General features: G+C 47.5%; 1 protein-coding gene across 6 annotated transcripts in view; it reads left to right on the top strand.

Moving 5' to 3' along the window:
• The window catches only part of Afap1l2 (actin filament associated protein 1 like 2), a 99,947-nt gene that overhangs the window by 57,926 nt on the left and 25,667 nt on the right, over positions 1-16,354 (top strand). For all 6 annotated transcript variants that reach the window (XM_076925625.1, XM_034524121.2, XM_076925593.1 and 3 more), the window contains 3 exons: positions 2,414-2,542; positions 8,372-8,446; positions 9,647-9,741. In XM_076925625.1, the coding sequence (XP_076781740.1) occupies positions 8,395-8,446; positions 9,647-9,741 (147 nt within the window). In that variant the 5' untranslated portion in view covers positions 2,414-2,542; positions 8,372-8,394. The remainder of the gene's footprint in view (positions 1-2,413; positions 2,543-8,371; positions 8,447-9,646; positions 9,742-16,354) is intronic.

The following is a 16,354-nucleotide window of genomic DNA, read 5'->3' as shown; positions in this document are numbered from 1 at the left end:
GATAGAGTTCAGTTGGAAGAATGATTGCTTCGATTGTGTGAAGCTCTGGGTTCAATCCTTATATTGGAAAATTGATAATGATGATGATGGTGGTGGTGGTGGTGGTGGTGGTGGTGGTGGTGGTGGTGGTGGTGATGGTGATGGTGGTGGAGATGGTGGTGGTGGTGGTGATGATGGTGATGGTGGAGGTGGTGGTGGTGAAGATGGTGGTGGTGATAATGATGGTGGTGGTGGGAAAGTGGTTCATGATGACAGGAAGCTCAGGCTGGACACAAGGAAAGCAAGAGCAGACAAGGGTTCCAAGTGGGTAGTAATCTTCTAGGGTCTAAGTTTTAGACCCATTCAATGAACTTTGTAAGTTGGCTTCAGTCAGACCAATTGAGAGAATAATTATAAGCAAGAAAACCATAGGGGACATAGCTCAGTGGGACGGTGTCTCATGTCTGAATGTGTATGTCTGTATATGCATGCACAACAAGACAAACTAGAAGCGTAGGGCAGATCCTTTAGGAAAGCCTGCCTGCTCCAGTGTTTTTGTGAGGTGGGGCATGACAGGTTTTCAGTGGCTTTCCTTCAGGTCTGACCCAGGACAGGAATTGGGGGGGGGGGGGTTTGTGTTCTAGAGGTGAGGTGCTTTTGTTATATAGGAAGTGAGTGGGTTTGCTTTTTTTCATTCTTTCATTTAGTTGGTAAATACTGGACATTTTGTGAGCACTCTGGAAGAGCAAGTTAAATGCAGAGCTGTTCGCTGGGGTTTGCACACACACACTGCCCTTTGCTGGGGTGTGCACACACATGCTGCCCTTTGCTGCCACAGTCAGCCCCAGTACAACACCGTCACATTACAAGCAGGGAAAGCTCTGTTTTGCAGACATCCATGACCAGGTGTGTATTTTCGAGGGCTGTGTATCCACACTGGGACCAGCCTTGGAGTTCAGCATTTCAGTGGTGGAAGAGCTCTTCTTACTCCCTTTTTAACTGAAAATATTTTTTTCACATACTATATTCTGGTCATGGTTTCCCTACATCTCCTCCTGGGTCTTCATACCTCCCCACACATCCAAATCTATGCCTTCTTCCCCCCTCTGTCTCTCCCTGTAAAAAAGAAACTGACAAAAATGAGACAGAATTAAAAACAAATAAAAAATGCAAGAAGACACACACACATGCACACACACACACGTGTATTCACATGAATGAACCCTATAAAAACATAAAAACAGAAATCATAACATACAAGCAAGAGACTGGTAGGTAAGATAGAACATGCCCAAGCAAAGCAGTGAGACCACCCCTAACCTCCTACCCTCCGAGTCTACAAAAGCACCATTGAGTTCGTTTTACTTGGTCATCTACTGCTGAGTGTGGAGCCTGCCTCTAAGTGTGGTTAATGTACCCAATGAGACTCCATTACAGAAAACTGCTTTTTCCTTGGCAGGCAGTTGTCAGTTGGAGATAGCTTCTTGGTTAGGGATGGGAGCTTGTGCTTGCTTTTTCCTCATACCACTGGGACTCTGTCTGGCTTGAACCAGGATAGGCCAGGGATGCAGCCTATGGGTGCCTATGTGTATCAGTCTTGTGTCTGGAAGATGCATTTTCCTGGAGGCATGCATCTGGGTCTTACATCTTTCCGCCCCCTCTTCAGCATAGCTCTCTGACCCCTAATGGCAGAGGTTTGAAGAAGGCACCCCATTTAGGACCTAGTGCACCAAAATCTCTCACTCTCTGCATACTGTCTAGTAGTGGGGCTCTGTATGATCCCCCATCTACTGCAGGCAGAAGCTTCTCTGATGGTGTCAGACTGAGCCACCGACCAATGGGCACAGCAGAATGTCATTAGGAGTCATTTTATTTATTTCCTTTAGCAGAACATTTATTTCCTTTAGCAGAACAAGAACACTTGGTTTGATGGAAGGATCATTTTAAAAAGTATCTACCTAAATGACTTGAGGAGGTTAAAAAGTAGCTATCTAAATGAAATTTAGAGAAAATGAAGTTGCAAAACCAGTATCCCCTGGAGAGAAAGACTAGAGTGATAAGCATTGATAAGCATTGCTCAGCCTCAGCTCAGCAGGCAACAAAGACCTTCGGAGGGGGTTTTCTTCTCCTTGTTAACTCTGTGAAGTCAGATATAGGAAATGGAGGTGACATCCTCAGAATATTGGGCCATCCAGGCCACCATCACTCCTCTAGCAAATGGTAGGTCTGTGGCTCCCTTTGAGGTTCTCTATCTTAAATTCAAGGGCGTGTATTTCTCTGACCAAGACTCTGAAGCCGAGAACAACCTTCCCAAGCCACTGTTTCTCCCAGGTCTCCCAGGCACCCCTTTCTACTGGGACCACAGGTCCTCAGTGGGATGTTGCTGGTCTGCAGGGTCAGGGCACTGAACTCACTCTCCTGTGTTTTTCTCTAGCCCTGGAACAGCTGCTGACAGAACTGGACGACTTCCTCAAGGTCCTAGACCAGGAGAACCTGAGCAGCACAGCCGTGGTGAAGAAGAGTGGCCTGTCGGAGCTCCTGCGGCTTTACACCAAGAGCAGCAGTAAGTATGGGCCTGGGCCTTGGTGGTCCAGTGTGATCTTTCCTCTCATGGCACCCTGTCACAGACACTTTCATTGCACACTTCCGGAGACCAGCTACCCGAGAGCAAGGAGTTGGCAGGGCTGGCTCTTCCCGAGGACTCTCTCCCTGGCGTGTTCTCACTCAGATTCCTCTGTGTGTATGTGTGTGTGTGTGTGTGTGTGTGTGTGTGTGTGTCTGTGTCTGTGTCTGTGTCTGTGTCTTCCATCTTAGACTAGGGGTCACCCTGGTGACCTCAGTTTTAGGCTCCCTGTCCAAATATAAATTCTGAGACCCTGGAGACTAGTGTTTAGTATATGAAGTTGGATGGAGGGGGTCGGGGGCACAGTTTAGCTCCTAACAGTGATATCTGGTAACCTGACTTAGCTGGAAACCATGCAAACACTTCACATTGTAGAGTGAAAAATTATAAAGGCCATTTTATGAAATATGTGTAAATTTTTTGCCTTAGACCTTGGGCAGAAAAGTGCCTGCCAGCAGGTTTGGGCCTATCTAATTAGTTACAGAGGAGGGGGAGTTACAAGACAAAGGCCTGTTAAGAACATCCCAGAAACTGGCTGGCCAAGGGAGGAACTACACCCTGCCCCCATGTTATGGCTTGCTAGTGTTCAAAAAGTAAAACAACCAATCCTGTGCACCTGCGCAAAAGTTTGCTTTTTCCCCACCCCGCCCATATATAAGTGCTAGACCCCTGAGCCACAAGGTCAGTCTCTCTATCTCCTATGTGAGATATGGAAATATGGGCTGGCCCAGAGCTCTAATTTAATAAACCACCTCATGTGTTTTACAGCAAGACGGTCTCTCGTGTGTCCTTTGGGTGCGTGCTATCCTGTGACTCTAGTGGACCCCCCTTCTGGGGAGTCCTAGACCTTTCAACATATCAGCTGGATTTTAAGTGGAGTATGTTCAAAGTCCTCTCCCTACTTGTTGTAAGAGAAGAGACAAGAAATTGTTACGAATATCAAGGGCTTCCTTATGTACTAGCCAAGGAGACAGCACCTGATGAACTGTATGACCTTCAAGACAACCTATGCAGTTGGTGCTGATCCCACACGGGGACTCAGACCACAGGGTTTAAAGAACTTGACTAGCATTTTGTAGACTGAAGGGAGAAGAAGATATAACTTTAAGATTGTCGATCACAGAATCATGAGCTCATAATTTCTCTACCATTTTTATGGTAGGAGTAACATACAATAAGACACACAGACCCTAAGTATGAAATCCAGTGGCTATTGATAATTGTAGACACCAGAGTGACACTTATCTAAACCCAAACAAGATACTCCTGTCATCCAGAAAACTGTATCTTATGGGCTGGGAAGATGGCTCAGTCAGTACAGCTCTTGCGATATAAGCTTCTGAAGGCCCACGACTGATCCCCAGCCCCCACAAAGCCACACACGGCAGCACCCGTATTTATTTCCATGAGGAGGTGGAGATGGCCAGATTTCCACTGGGTGCAGGTCAAGAAAGTTAGGTGGAGAAGCAATTGAGAAAGATATCCAATCTTAACCTCTGGCCCCTATGTGTATCTACCCAAGTGAGCTGATACTCACACGCACACATGTGCGCACGTGTGCACATGCACGTGTAAATAAAAGAAGACCCACACAAACACATGGACATTTGCAGCAAAAGCCTAAGAGCAATGAAGGACCAAGATTTCAGTTGACCTCTGGCCTCCACATGCATATGCATATACACAGCTGCTGTTCTTAAATTCAGTCTTGCCCTGTTTTCTGTAATCTCCTTCCCATCTCCACTCCATGGCAAGTTTCTTTCACCTAAGACAGTTTCTGTTCAGGAATTGTGTGTAAATGCCACCATACTGTGTATACTGTGGCTTCCCTTGGAGACTCACAAAAGCTGTGGGTGCATCTGTACCTTGTTCCTTTCATCGCTGGAGTATTTACTTGTTGCTGTCTGCTTAGGATGTTCATGGGTTTCGGCTGCAAGGCTTGGTGGTCTCTGTGAGTACCCCTGTATAATTCTTCTGGACAGATGGTTTCATTTCTAGCAAATTCAGAATTGCTTTTTAAAAGACCAACCTTGTGAACTGTGACAGCTGAGTAGAGTTGATTTTTATGTCAGGTGTTTGTGACTAGACATGCTGTGTGGGGACATCAGAGGGCACTAGATCCATCTGTCTCTTGGCAGGAGCGGCCACCATCCCTGCCAGGGAAGGGAAGTGTTTACTTGTTCCAACTGTCACAGTCTGGATAGCTCCCTGAATCTAGCCTGAATTTCCCTGGCTACTTTTGGGGTCTCCCTTTCCTTCTTTGCTTCCGGCAGAAAGTGTGTTTTCCCTGCAGAACAGAGATGGGGTAAGCTGAAGTGTTTCTAGATTCCTGCAGCCTTCCCTTCTGAGGAGCCATGCTGACTAGCCACTCCCTATCATCAAGTGCTGCCTTTCCCCTCTCCTGGTCACTCACCCATGGTTCCCAGGCTCCTCCTCTGGAGCAGTGTCTGCCAGACTGGACATCAAAGAGTCGCTGGTGGGAAGCAGAGGGGATGCACACTACAAAGAGAGAAGGCTGGAGAGGAATGAGTCACCCCACAGAGGACTCAGTGATGGAACCCTTCAAACAGCAGGATCCCAGACCTTTAAAGACATTGTAATGAACATTATAATGTCTTATAAAGACGCCTATGTGAGGAAGCCTGCTGTCACCTGTCTGACCTGTGGTTCTTCATGCCTGGGTGCTGGCCATGCATTTCATTTGGGATCCCTTTGGGTTTAGCATGCTGCACAGATCCCTGTGGGGTAGCCTTTGCTCTCTCTGGCTTTTCCTATTCATTCTCTGCTACAGGTGGATGGTGAGGAGCTGTGGGGATCTGGGTCTTGGGGGTCTGGGATGCCTCCAGAGATCCCCAAGACCTCTGATGGATGTGTTCGGCCCTATTGAAGCTTGTGACCATCTCTTGAAATTCTCAGGGGTGATGATACCCATGTATCAGTTGCTACTACGCATATCTGGGAACTTTGCCTTGTGGTCCTCCCTGCTCTGCTTAGACTACGAAGAATTAACACAGATGGTAGGTACTGTGTCTAGGACACAGTGAATGTGCATGGTGGCTGCCTCGGATTATGTCATTTAATCCTTATCTCAATGTTTGTGAGGGAGTTGGTGATGTGGCATTTACCAGTGAAGGAACCAGGGCTTGGCAAGTCACTTGACCAGAGGCCCCACGTGGTGAGTGGTTGAGCCAGAGTAGGCAGACCTAACCACTGTGTTCCCCTCCCTCTCCAGTTCTGTCACACTGGATTAACCTTGCCATCCAAGACTGAATCCTAAGACATCCCGACCCCATTATAGCATCTGACTTCCTCTTAACCTCCTGCCTTACCATGTATCTCTGCGGACTCAGCTCACTCTTCAGCCTTGAAGAAGAGATGGCTATTCTGTTCCCTTGAAAATAGATTGTGGTCCTCACATGTTGGGTGCAGTGTGAGTGTGTGTGTGTGTGTATATGTGTATATGCATGTATGTATATGTGTGCATGTGCCTGTGTGTACTCATGTGTACATGTGTTTGCACCTATATGAATGCTTTTGTAATTTTCAAATGGAATCATCTATCTGGGTTTTCTGGGTTCTTACTTTTTAGCTGGTAGGCCCATGTGTTTGTGGCTGATAGCAGAACATGGATTGAATGCTCTTCTAACAGAGACTTGGCAGCCTGCTATGCCATGCCTTCGCCAGCAAGAAACATGCCTCCTGCGTCCCCTGTTTAAGACTCCAGGGTGTCCCAGCCATTGCCCCTCTGACAGGAGGCACTTCCTGTGCTCTGCCCAGCTGACTGTAGTCAAGATGTTCAGTCTTTCCTCCTACCTGGCCCCAGTTCTGTGAGAAGGGCCACTCTCTGCAGATGACAGGTCCCCTTGTCCTCTGTCCATAGGCATTTCAGTTGTGGTTAATAACACAACCAATGTCACAATGCAATACAATTACAATCATAAAATAAAATCAACAAATAACATCAAAGACTGAAGGCAATATTACGATAAACTTCAAGCAAATCGCTACTTATATGCTGGAATTTACCTCTGGAATAAGACAGTGGAAATGCTAGAAGGAAGGATGAGATGATGTAAAATTGTCCTCCAAAATCAAGTTCAATGTGATTGACTGTTTACAGTCTGTGGCAAGCCCTTTACTTCTGCAGCGTGCTGGTGAGACATCTGAACTTGAGATGTAGTGGTTTGCCTTGCCATTTCCACATCTCCAGCCTTTGCGTTGCTTGCCCCTAATCTTTGTTAGCCGTTGGCTAATCTTACTTTTACATATTCCCTAAGTTTTTGAGTTCTGTTTGGTCAAAGCAAGCAGGCTTCCACCTTGATTGCTTTCCATCTGAGCAGATAGGACAACTGAGGCACAGAGCTGTTCTTTCCAGAAGTTGTTGCTCATAATGGCGTTTGGCAGAACCATTTCTCACCTCTCCCCGGCTGGTCCCTAAGATGATCAAGCCCTATCACATTAATTGAGATATCTGGAAATGGGGCAATGTTGCTTACTGGTTCTGGCATGCTGGACACTGAGCTAGCGCTGCAGAGGCTGACAGCTGAGGGTCATCTCGGCTCCTCTGGACCCTCTGGCTTCTCAAGCTTCTTTTCAGGCTGAGTCGGCAGTCTATGGCCATGGAAGAGATTGGCTTTGAAACCTGGATCCTTTGGCAAACGTTTGCATTGGATCTCTTGGCTCAGGAACACTGTCTCACCACAGGAATTTACTGGCTATGTGTTGCTAGGAAATGTAAACTAAGGGCCACAGAGGGACCATCAAGGGACTTTGAAAGAGGAGAACCCATCCAGTATTTCCTAGGTAGCCACCAAGGATGGGTGTGTAGAGGCTAAGAACCATGCATGTAACAGGAGGCTGCCTCCTCTCTGCTAGCAGGCACCAACCAGAACAGTGGCCCAACCTATATACCAGTAGTTTAAAGGAGGGCATGGTTCTATTACCGCAGGCTTCAGTCTTCAGGACCGAGCCAAGGGCTGGTACCCCCACTTCCTATGCCTATGCCTACCCTTCCTGCCCCAGAATCATTTGTTCACTCAGCCACCCCTCCTCCCCCAGTCAAAGCTGACCTCCCATCTCTACCCTGGGCTTTGGGAGGCTTTTACCAGGCTCTTGGTGTGGTTTGCTTTAATCTAGACACTTCTGATTTTAGACCACTGTGATGATTCATATCAGGATGAGAGAGGCAGATAGGAAATCGTTTACAGTGCCAAGGGAATCCAAAGACATCTTTAGTTTGTGGAATATGCTGATGCCCTTTGAGGGATGGATGTCCTTCTGTTTACCCATTCTGGTCCTGAAGCCTTCCTCCTCCAGCCTTCACCCCCAGGGTAGAAAAACCAGCAGCATCTTGCCATGCCTACCCTGGAAGTCTGCCACCTGCCTCTAGGATCAACCCTTTTATTCAGCTTGAAATCCCAAGTGTTCCTTTTTTGGTAATTACTTAATTTTATTTCACACATATGGGTGTTTTGCCTGTACCTGTATGTTTATCACAGGCACACCTGATGCCCACAGAGGCCAGAAGAGGGCAGCGGATCCTGTGGGACTGCAGTCACTGGCAGTTGAGAGCTGCATGTGGGTGCTGAGGATAGCACCCTGGTCCTCTGCAGGCACCGCAAGTGCTCTGGCTCTCTGAGCCATCTCGCCAAACCCTGCCAAGTGCCCTCCCTGGCCCTGAGCATGTGAAAATGCCGTAGGTGGATATTGTCCCGTTCTGGAGGCACCAGGTCACATGGAGTCACATCTTTCCTGTCTTTCCTTCTGCAGGCTCTGATGAGGAATATATTTACATGAACAAAGTGTCAGTCAACAGGGAACAGAACTCAGCATCTCCAGACAAAGGTATGGGGCCTGAGAGCTGTGGGGCTGCCTGGCTTCAGACAAAGGAGTCAGAGCCCCACCCCTCTTCTTTACCCCTCCCCGCCAGTTCTCAGACAGGCCCCGGGGGTTATTTTTGGAATCCACATTTTGGTTAATGGTATTTTTGGGTTTATGTATTTTTGGATGTTTCAATGGGGCCACCACCTTCTTGCCTGTTGGATGAGGAATCTGTCCCTAAAATCTCTTGGCTTTTCCCAGAATCACTACAGGAAGAGGAAGTCGTAACTCAGACATTCTAGGAGAGCTGATCCCACGGTTCCAGCCCTGCCTCTTGGGGTGAAAGTCTGCCCGGGAGGAGGGAGAAGAAGTGGTAGTGTCAGCAAAGTACTGTTGAAAGATGAAGCTCGCAGGGTATTCTCAGGCAGGGAGGATTCTCTCCTAGAAGGACTTGGGGCCTTATCCTTGGCACCTTACCCTCTGCCTAAAACTCATTCTCTTAAAACCTCTGGTGTGTGTCTGGCCCACAATGTTCAGAACATTCAGCATCAGGGGGCCCCAAGAAAGTTTTCTTTAATTCCCAAACAGAAAGACTTAAAGAGAGGTGGGAAGAGGTTTCCCCCAAAGCTTCAGCCATGTCCTGAGAAAGGGTTGCCTTTGAAACATCAACAAGCCTGCGCTGTCTTGCTAGGCTGGTTGAACTGGAGGGACTTGGAAGTCGGTGGCCTATTCTTCTTTGGTGTGGTGTCCACGCCTCTTCCCCACCTTCCCCCACCACCCAGTCAGGAGCTGAGACACTCATGTGGTGACAGTGGCCACTGTGCCCAGGGTCACTTGCCTTCTGGGTAAACGGTGGGCGGGAAGAACCACAATCACCAGGTCGCTGCTTTGTGTGCCTCAATATAGCGACTGACAAGCAGCCGCCTCGATCACTGAAGCTCTGTGGCTGGGCCATTTTTGAAAATGGGGGAGGTAGGAGAGAGTAGCAGAGCCTTCCAGAAACCCCATGCTGGTTACTTCTGAGGAATCTGAATAGGGCTGACCACTGCTATGTCCTATTCCTGGAGTCAAAAAACAACTTTGGCTGGAGGGATTGCCTGCCTAGGTAATTAACACCTGCTCAAATAGAATATGCAGGAGAGGGACCGGACAAGTGAGCAGACATTCCTGGGTAATGAGAACCTGCCGCTCCTCACCAAAGCCTTCTCCTCTTGCTGCCCACAGTTCCCGAGGAGCAGGGTCCACTGACCAATGGGGAGCCCAGCCAGCATTCCTCAGCCCCTCAGAAGAGCCTTCCAGACCTGCCTCCACCCAAGATGGTGAGTGTCAGGCCAGGACACTTGATCGTGGCTATCTGCCTGTCCGCCTAGCCTCTGACCCATTCCGAGGACACAGGAGGAGGAAGTCAGAACATAGGAAACCTGACCAGGACACTCCAGGTGCTCCCAGTAACAGGCCTGGGGAAGCTTTCCCAAGTGTGTTTGTTAAGGATCACCTAGTACCTGACACTGCAGGGCCAGAAACAGTTCTGATCAGCAGTTCCTGAGTCTGTGACCGTCCAAACAGGTGTGGTGGCTCATGCCTCTGATCCCAGCACTCAGGAGGCTGAGGCAGGAGGATCATCATGAGTTTAAGGTTAGCCTGAGCTACATGGTAAGTTCTAGGACAGCATGGCCTAATAACAGTGAGCCGTTACCTCAAATATACAGAATAGCAAAAGGAATTTGTACCACATTGTGCCTCATACTTGAAGCCCACCAGAGAGTCTTGTAAAGCTTAGAAATAGACTTCCTGTTCCAAACATGGTCCCCAGGCTGTGCTCCCACCCAAAAGCAGCATGTGCAGCCTCCTCAGACTGGATTCCCACTAACTGCCCTTCTGCCGCTGGGGTCGGTTCTGCCTTGGGGTCTTTGTACTTTGAGGGCTACTGGCTTGTCCTCTTCTCTCAGAAGCTCTTAGAGCATCCTGAGCTGGTGACAAGGCTATTCCTGCTTGGCCTCTGTGAGCTGCTGTCCCTTGTCACTACTAACACAGCTGTTTTATTATTTATCTCCTCCATCAGATATAAGCTCCAAAGAGCAAGAATAGAATCTTTTACCAACCGCTTCATGCCGTGTTTATACCAAGTAGACCATACAGAGCTCACTTTGTAGACCAGGCTGGCCTCACACTCAGAGATCTGCCTGCTGCCTGAGTGCTGGGATTAAAGGCTTGACCACCACACCCAGTTTGTTCCTTGATGTTTAAGGGACAGCAGTGTTGGCATCTGTCTGACCAGATGGTCACGATCAATGGGTTACACTTATAAAAACACTGTCTGTGCCCCACTAAGGCAACCTTTGGTGAGATGAGTCACAGTGTTTACATTTGAGGGCATATTAGGCTTCTGTTGCTGTGGTTGAAACTGGGATCAAAGGCGACTTGGGGAGGAAAGAGTTTATTTCAGCTCACAGTCACAAGTCTATCACTGAGGAAAGTCAAGGCAGCAACTTAAAGCAGGAACCTAGAGGTGGGGATTGAATCGGAAGCCATGTGAAGTGTTGCTTACTGGCTTCTTCCCCCTGATGTGTTCAGTATTGCTTTCCTATATCATCTAGGGCCACATGCCCAGGGGTGGTACCTCCCACAATGGCCCTGGGCCCTCCCACATCAAGCACTAATCAAGAAAATACCCTACATATATGACCACAGGCTGATCTTATGAAAATATTTTCTCTCTCTCTCTCTTTTTTTTTTGTTGAAAATCTTTATTGGATATTTTATTTACATTTCAGATGCCATCCCCTTTCCCTATTTCCCCTCCCTAGAAAAACCCCTATCCCACCCGAACTTCTCCTTTTTGCTTCTATACTATTTTTAAATGTTAATCAAAGGCTTTATAAGTTTGGTAATGCTCAATATCAATCAGAAGTGTAACCCAATACCCAACCTAGATATATCAACCATCTTTGACTGGCGGGGACAGGCAAACATTCACCTCTATGCCCCCCCCCCCGTCACCTAGCTCCTCCTCTCCTTCTCCTCCTCTCCTTCTCCTCCTCTCCTTCTCCTCCTCTCCTTACTCCTTATCTTCCTTTCCTTACTCCTTCCACCTTAGCTCCTCCCACATATGACTGTTTCTGTTAAAGTAAAACTTTTCTCTTAGAACACAATTAGAGCATAACTATACCAATTTGTGTCAGTAAGGTACAAGGTAGACCTAATACCCAGTCCATCATTTTGTTGACTAAACAGAACCTCTGTCATCTCTCCTAACTAAAAGACTTAATTCTGAATATGGCTTTTTTTCTTGGCTTTAGAATGAATGTCAGCTGAAAACCATCCTCTCAAACCTTTTCTCTAAAAGTAAATAGCCGGGATTGGCTATGAGACTATAAGTCTTCAACCCCGCCAGAAACCCAGAATGACTAAGTTAACTGAAGTTATTCGAAGCACCAAGCATAGCTTCTAAAACTTAGCCAAATTATAGAGACCACTGAACACCTGGACAGTCACTATACTACAGAACATTGGAGTATTCGATCTTCAGCCTTCTGGCTCAGGATCATCTCACAGACCTTAGTGCTGCAGAATTATTAAGGGCTGATTACTCTGTCTAGGCAGATGTAATCAGTCGACTATTCTGCAAATGTGTCCTTTTCTGGACAGTGATTTGTCTGTAGATGAAAAGAGGCAATTCTTGCCCAGTGGCTGTCTCACCACAACTGGAGTAACTCCAAAGATGCTCAATTTCTTCTCAGAATCTAAGACAAGAAGCTGTCAGAAGCAGACAGGTCTCTAATCAAAATGGACATTAATACAGAAATGTTTGTAATGTCAATTCTGTGGACTTCTGACGTTTTGAAAACCAACTATCCATGTAAGGCAATCTGGACTATTGTTTGTTAACTCCTCTCAGCTAAATAAAATATAGAAAACACCCTAGTAATAAACTCAGAGCCATGAATTTGCTTTAGGCCCTTAACTCACAGGCTAACCATCTCAAATCAGTCAAAAAAGTTAAAGGACTGGGTCTAAGCCTTGTATTCCTAAATGTGTTATATAGGCACAATGCCTATGAGAGTAACAATATTCATCTCACTTTATATCAATAAGAAGCTCACACCAATGAAAACCTTAAATTTGAAATCAAAGTAAATTTTGTACCATTTAAGAAATTATAACTTCATGTTAATAACAATTATACATATTTCTACCAGTAGGTTATGGCTATGCAATAAATCCTAGCTAATCCTCCCAGTTGCAACAAAACCACTACTTTTTCCTAGAGAGACAGCCCATTATTAACCATCTCAGTCCCCAAGCCCAGGACATAGGGGCGCCGACTCTTCATTAACTTCTTCAAGCTGATTATGGGTGTTGAGATATTAGAAGAGGGGCAGGGGGAAGAGTAAATTGATAGGCCTCTGACATCTGTGTCTTCACTGCATCCAGGTGCAATTCCAGGACATCAGAGGTTCGGGCAGGTCTGCTCCACTCACTTGATGAGTAGATACACCAAGGCTGTATATTCTGCAATATACAATTCTCAAAACAAATTTTAGTATCAAGATAATTTTTTGTTTGAATTCTGGAATCTAGTCTTCTGGTGGCCTGCCTCTGTCATGTCTAAGCCATATGATTCTGGGAGTTTCTATGACGGTGTGCTCCAACCATCCTCCCATTTTTGCCTCCTTGTTCTCAAATTCCACAACACTAGGGAATCCAAACTTTCAGGCACTAAGGCCTTCTACTTCCACTGATGCCTAACCCCTTACCCCATTCCCCCTCCTCCAATTACTATGAGGGTGTGCTCCCACCATCCTCCCATTCCCACCTCCCTGCTCTTGATATTCCCCAACACTAGGGAATCTGAACTTTCAGGTATCAAGGCCCTCCACTTCCACTGATGCCTGGCAAGGCCATCCTCAACTACCTATACAGGTGGAGCCATGGGTCCCTCCCTTTGTGTTCTCAGGCTGGAGATTTTAGAATGGCTACTCCAGCTTGTTTCTTAGGACCATTTGCTTGAAAAATTGGAAACATTTTCTCAATTGTGGTTCTCTTCTTTCAGGTAACTCTTACTTGTGTCAGATTGACAAAAAGTAAAAGAGTAATAAAATTAAAAAAAAAAATCCAGCCGAAAAAATGTGGTGGAAGCCTGTTGTCTTAATATAGAAGTGACAGTGTCAAGACTTTATCCCAGGTTCTTTTCCCCAAAAGGAGGCTTCCTAGAAAAACCCAGTGCCACATCTTGGAGGTTACCTGAGGCTCAAGAAAGTGTCTTAACCCCAGAATGGCTCTGAACTAGCCTCCAAGGCTTTCCGAGGACAGGACGAGTACACAACACCACCATGTGGGGCACAGATGTAATTCCTGAGTAGTTCATGGGTCACTGGCCCATGCTTGAAGTCCCCTTAACTGACAGTGGGTGGAACGCTCAATGTCAGGTGAAGTGATTATTGGCAGGCTGATTCTTCCTCTCTGGGTGTTCATGCAATGCTGTTGATGGCCTCTCCCTGAACTTCTACCCTTCTCCATACAAATCTGATCCCCAACTGCCCATCAAGGGACAGGTAACTGTCACCATCTCAGTGTTGAGAGGCCTGGCCCAAGTGGACGTCCAGGAGGTAGAGAGGCCAGATGTCAATACAGGCTTCTTGCTGGATCTATAGCAGAGTGGGGGGGACTGTGCCTCTCCCAGCTCCTCCCCCTTCAGTCTAACCCCAGTACTTTGGGGGTCTGGGAGAGACACCTTCCTGGAGCTCTCCTATCCAGCTGTCACCAGCAGCAGTGGGTGGCCCTGGAGAGAGGAGAGCAACTGTGGTTCTCCCAGTCATCGCTCACTGTGATTTTGCTGATGTGACACGCCACCTGCCAAGCCAGATACTCCTGGGTCAACGCAAGGAGGGGTGGTGTATTCAATAGGCAGAGTTCCCCTGGCACCGAGTCTTAACTATTCTAGAAATCTGTGTTTCATAAATACACTGTAGAGAGCCCAGAGTCTGGTCATAGTTCTAAAGAATCCAGTCCAATGGACCTGGAACCTTTGGGATTCACGACATTCCCCAGTGTGAAGATGTGAAAGTCTCCATATGAGCTGAAGTGAGGGGAGGACATGGTTCTCTCCTGCTCATCCTTCCTGCTCTGTCTGTGATGGCTTGGGCCATGTCTGAGAGAAAGTTGGTGCTCGAGATGGAGAAATTGTCACCACCCAGGAATAGTTTAGTCTCAGGAGCCTTTCTGAGGCGTGGTAATTGTCCTGTGGACAGACTCCAGGCCTGGGGATCCGTCCAGCAGCACCAGCCGACATTACAGTGCAGGGCCCTCCCTCCACCAGATGGACTTTCTTTGCTAGAAGGGTATGGCACGTCTAAGGCCTTCCAAGATTTTTCCTAGGCACCCACTACTGCCCTCCAGCGATTCCAGATGTGGTGTGAGGAAGGGTGGTCTCTGCTTCCCAGGCTTGCTCTTTCCCGCCCACACACACATGCCCATGCTTGGGCCCCTCGGCCCTTCCTACTCACTTTGCCCAAAGCTGCAAAAGTCTTGGTCCAATGTTTCCAGAGGAGCAAGGTCAGGTGGATCAAGGGGCAGAAACGCAAGAGTCATTACTTCTTAGGCCTCCCAGGAAGACCACATGGCAGTTCTGTCCAACCTTCCTTGACAGAAATTCCCTCTTTCCTCTTCTGACTCCACATGTTCAGAGTGCTATAGGGAAACCTTCATCCAAATGCTGGGCCCATAATGCCTGTGTCTGGACCAGGATGGTGGTCCCTTGTCAGCTCATCCCTGACTCATCTCTGGTGGCTAGGTCCTCATTGTAGTCCCCACAGTCAGAAGAGATCCATCCAGCTGTGGAGAGCAGCCAGGGGTCTGGAGCAAACTTGTGGGTGTGGACAGTGACTCACAGCTTAAGTCTTTCCAGGGCCAGGTGCTGTGGTCACTGCAAGAGAAACAGATGTTCGCTGGCCACTGTACCATCTTGGCAAGCACCACCCCTACCCCACGCACCTCTTGAGGCCTGACCGTGACATTAGCACTGATCTCAATGGAGCTTCCTGGTGGGGAAGCAGCTGACATCCATGGCATTTCCACGGTCAGTGTGACCCCAGAATTTTCCACAGTGTGTTGTTCTCCACAGTAGGTCTCATGACTGCCTTGGGTCATCTAGAACCAGGGAACTTAGGTCTCAACATAGGAACTGGTTCACAAGAGCCCCCAGCCCGTGGGTCCACTCACCAGCCACCTGCTCTGTTTCTGATCATTTGCTTACACCAGCTACACTTATTTAGCATGCATGACATACGGACGAGTTCTCTACACTGCAACCATAGGAGTGAGTAGCTGAGATAAGAGACCCCAAGGAGCCACAGATTCCTAAAATATTTGCCGGATGGCCCTTTGGCGAACAAGCAGAAATGTGGATCTCGGTAAATCCTGCTGCTCATGGTGGCTTCTCCCTGACTCCTCCTCTGATAGCTGGTTATTTCAGCACTGAAATCAAATCTCCTGCATCTTCAGTTAATGAGTGCTGTCTTGGGGTTACTGTTGCTGTGAAGAGACGCTATGACCAGAAAGCAAGTTGAGGACGAAAGCATTTGTTTGGCTTATACTTACATATTATTGTTCACCATTGAAAGAAGTAAAGACAGGAATCTGAAGGTAGGAGCTGAAGCAGAGGCCATGGAGGGGTGCTGCTTACGGGTTTGCTTGCTCATCATGGCTTGTTCAGTCTACTTTCTTATAGAACCCAGAACCACCAGCCCAGGGAAGGCACCACTCACAGTGAGCAGGGGTTTCCACCATCAATTACTAATTAAGAAAATGTCATATAGCTCATGAAGCATCTTCTCAGCTGAGACTCCCTCCTATCTGATAACTCTAGTTTGTGTCAAGTCGATGTAAAAAACATCCAGTTCAATCACAATCTTCACACCTTGATGCTGGTGC

The sequence above is a fragment of the Arvicanthis niloticus genome, chromosome 1 (genome assembly GCF_011762505.2).
Source record: "Arvicanthis niloticus isolate mArvNil1 chromosome 1, mArvNil1.pat.X, whole genome shotgun sequence".
NCBI lineage: Eukaryota > Metazoa > Chordata > Mammalia > Rodentia > Muridae > Arvicanthis > Arvicanthis niloticus.
Note: the sequence above shows the minus strand (reverse complement) of the source record. Positions and strands in the feature narration are given on the sequence as shown.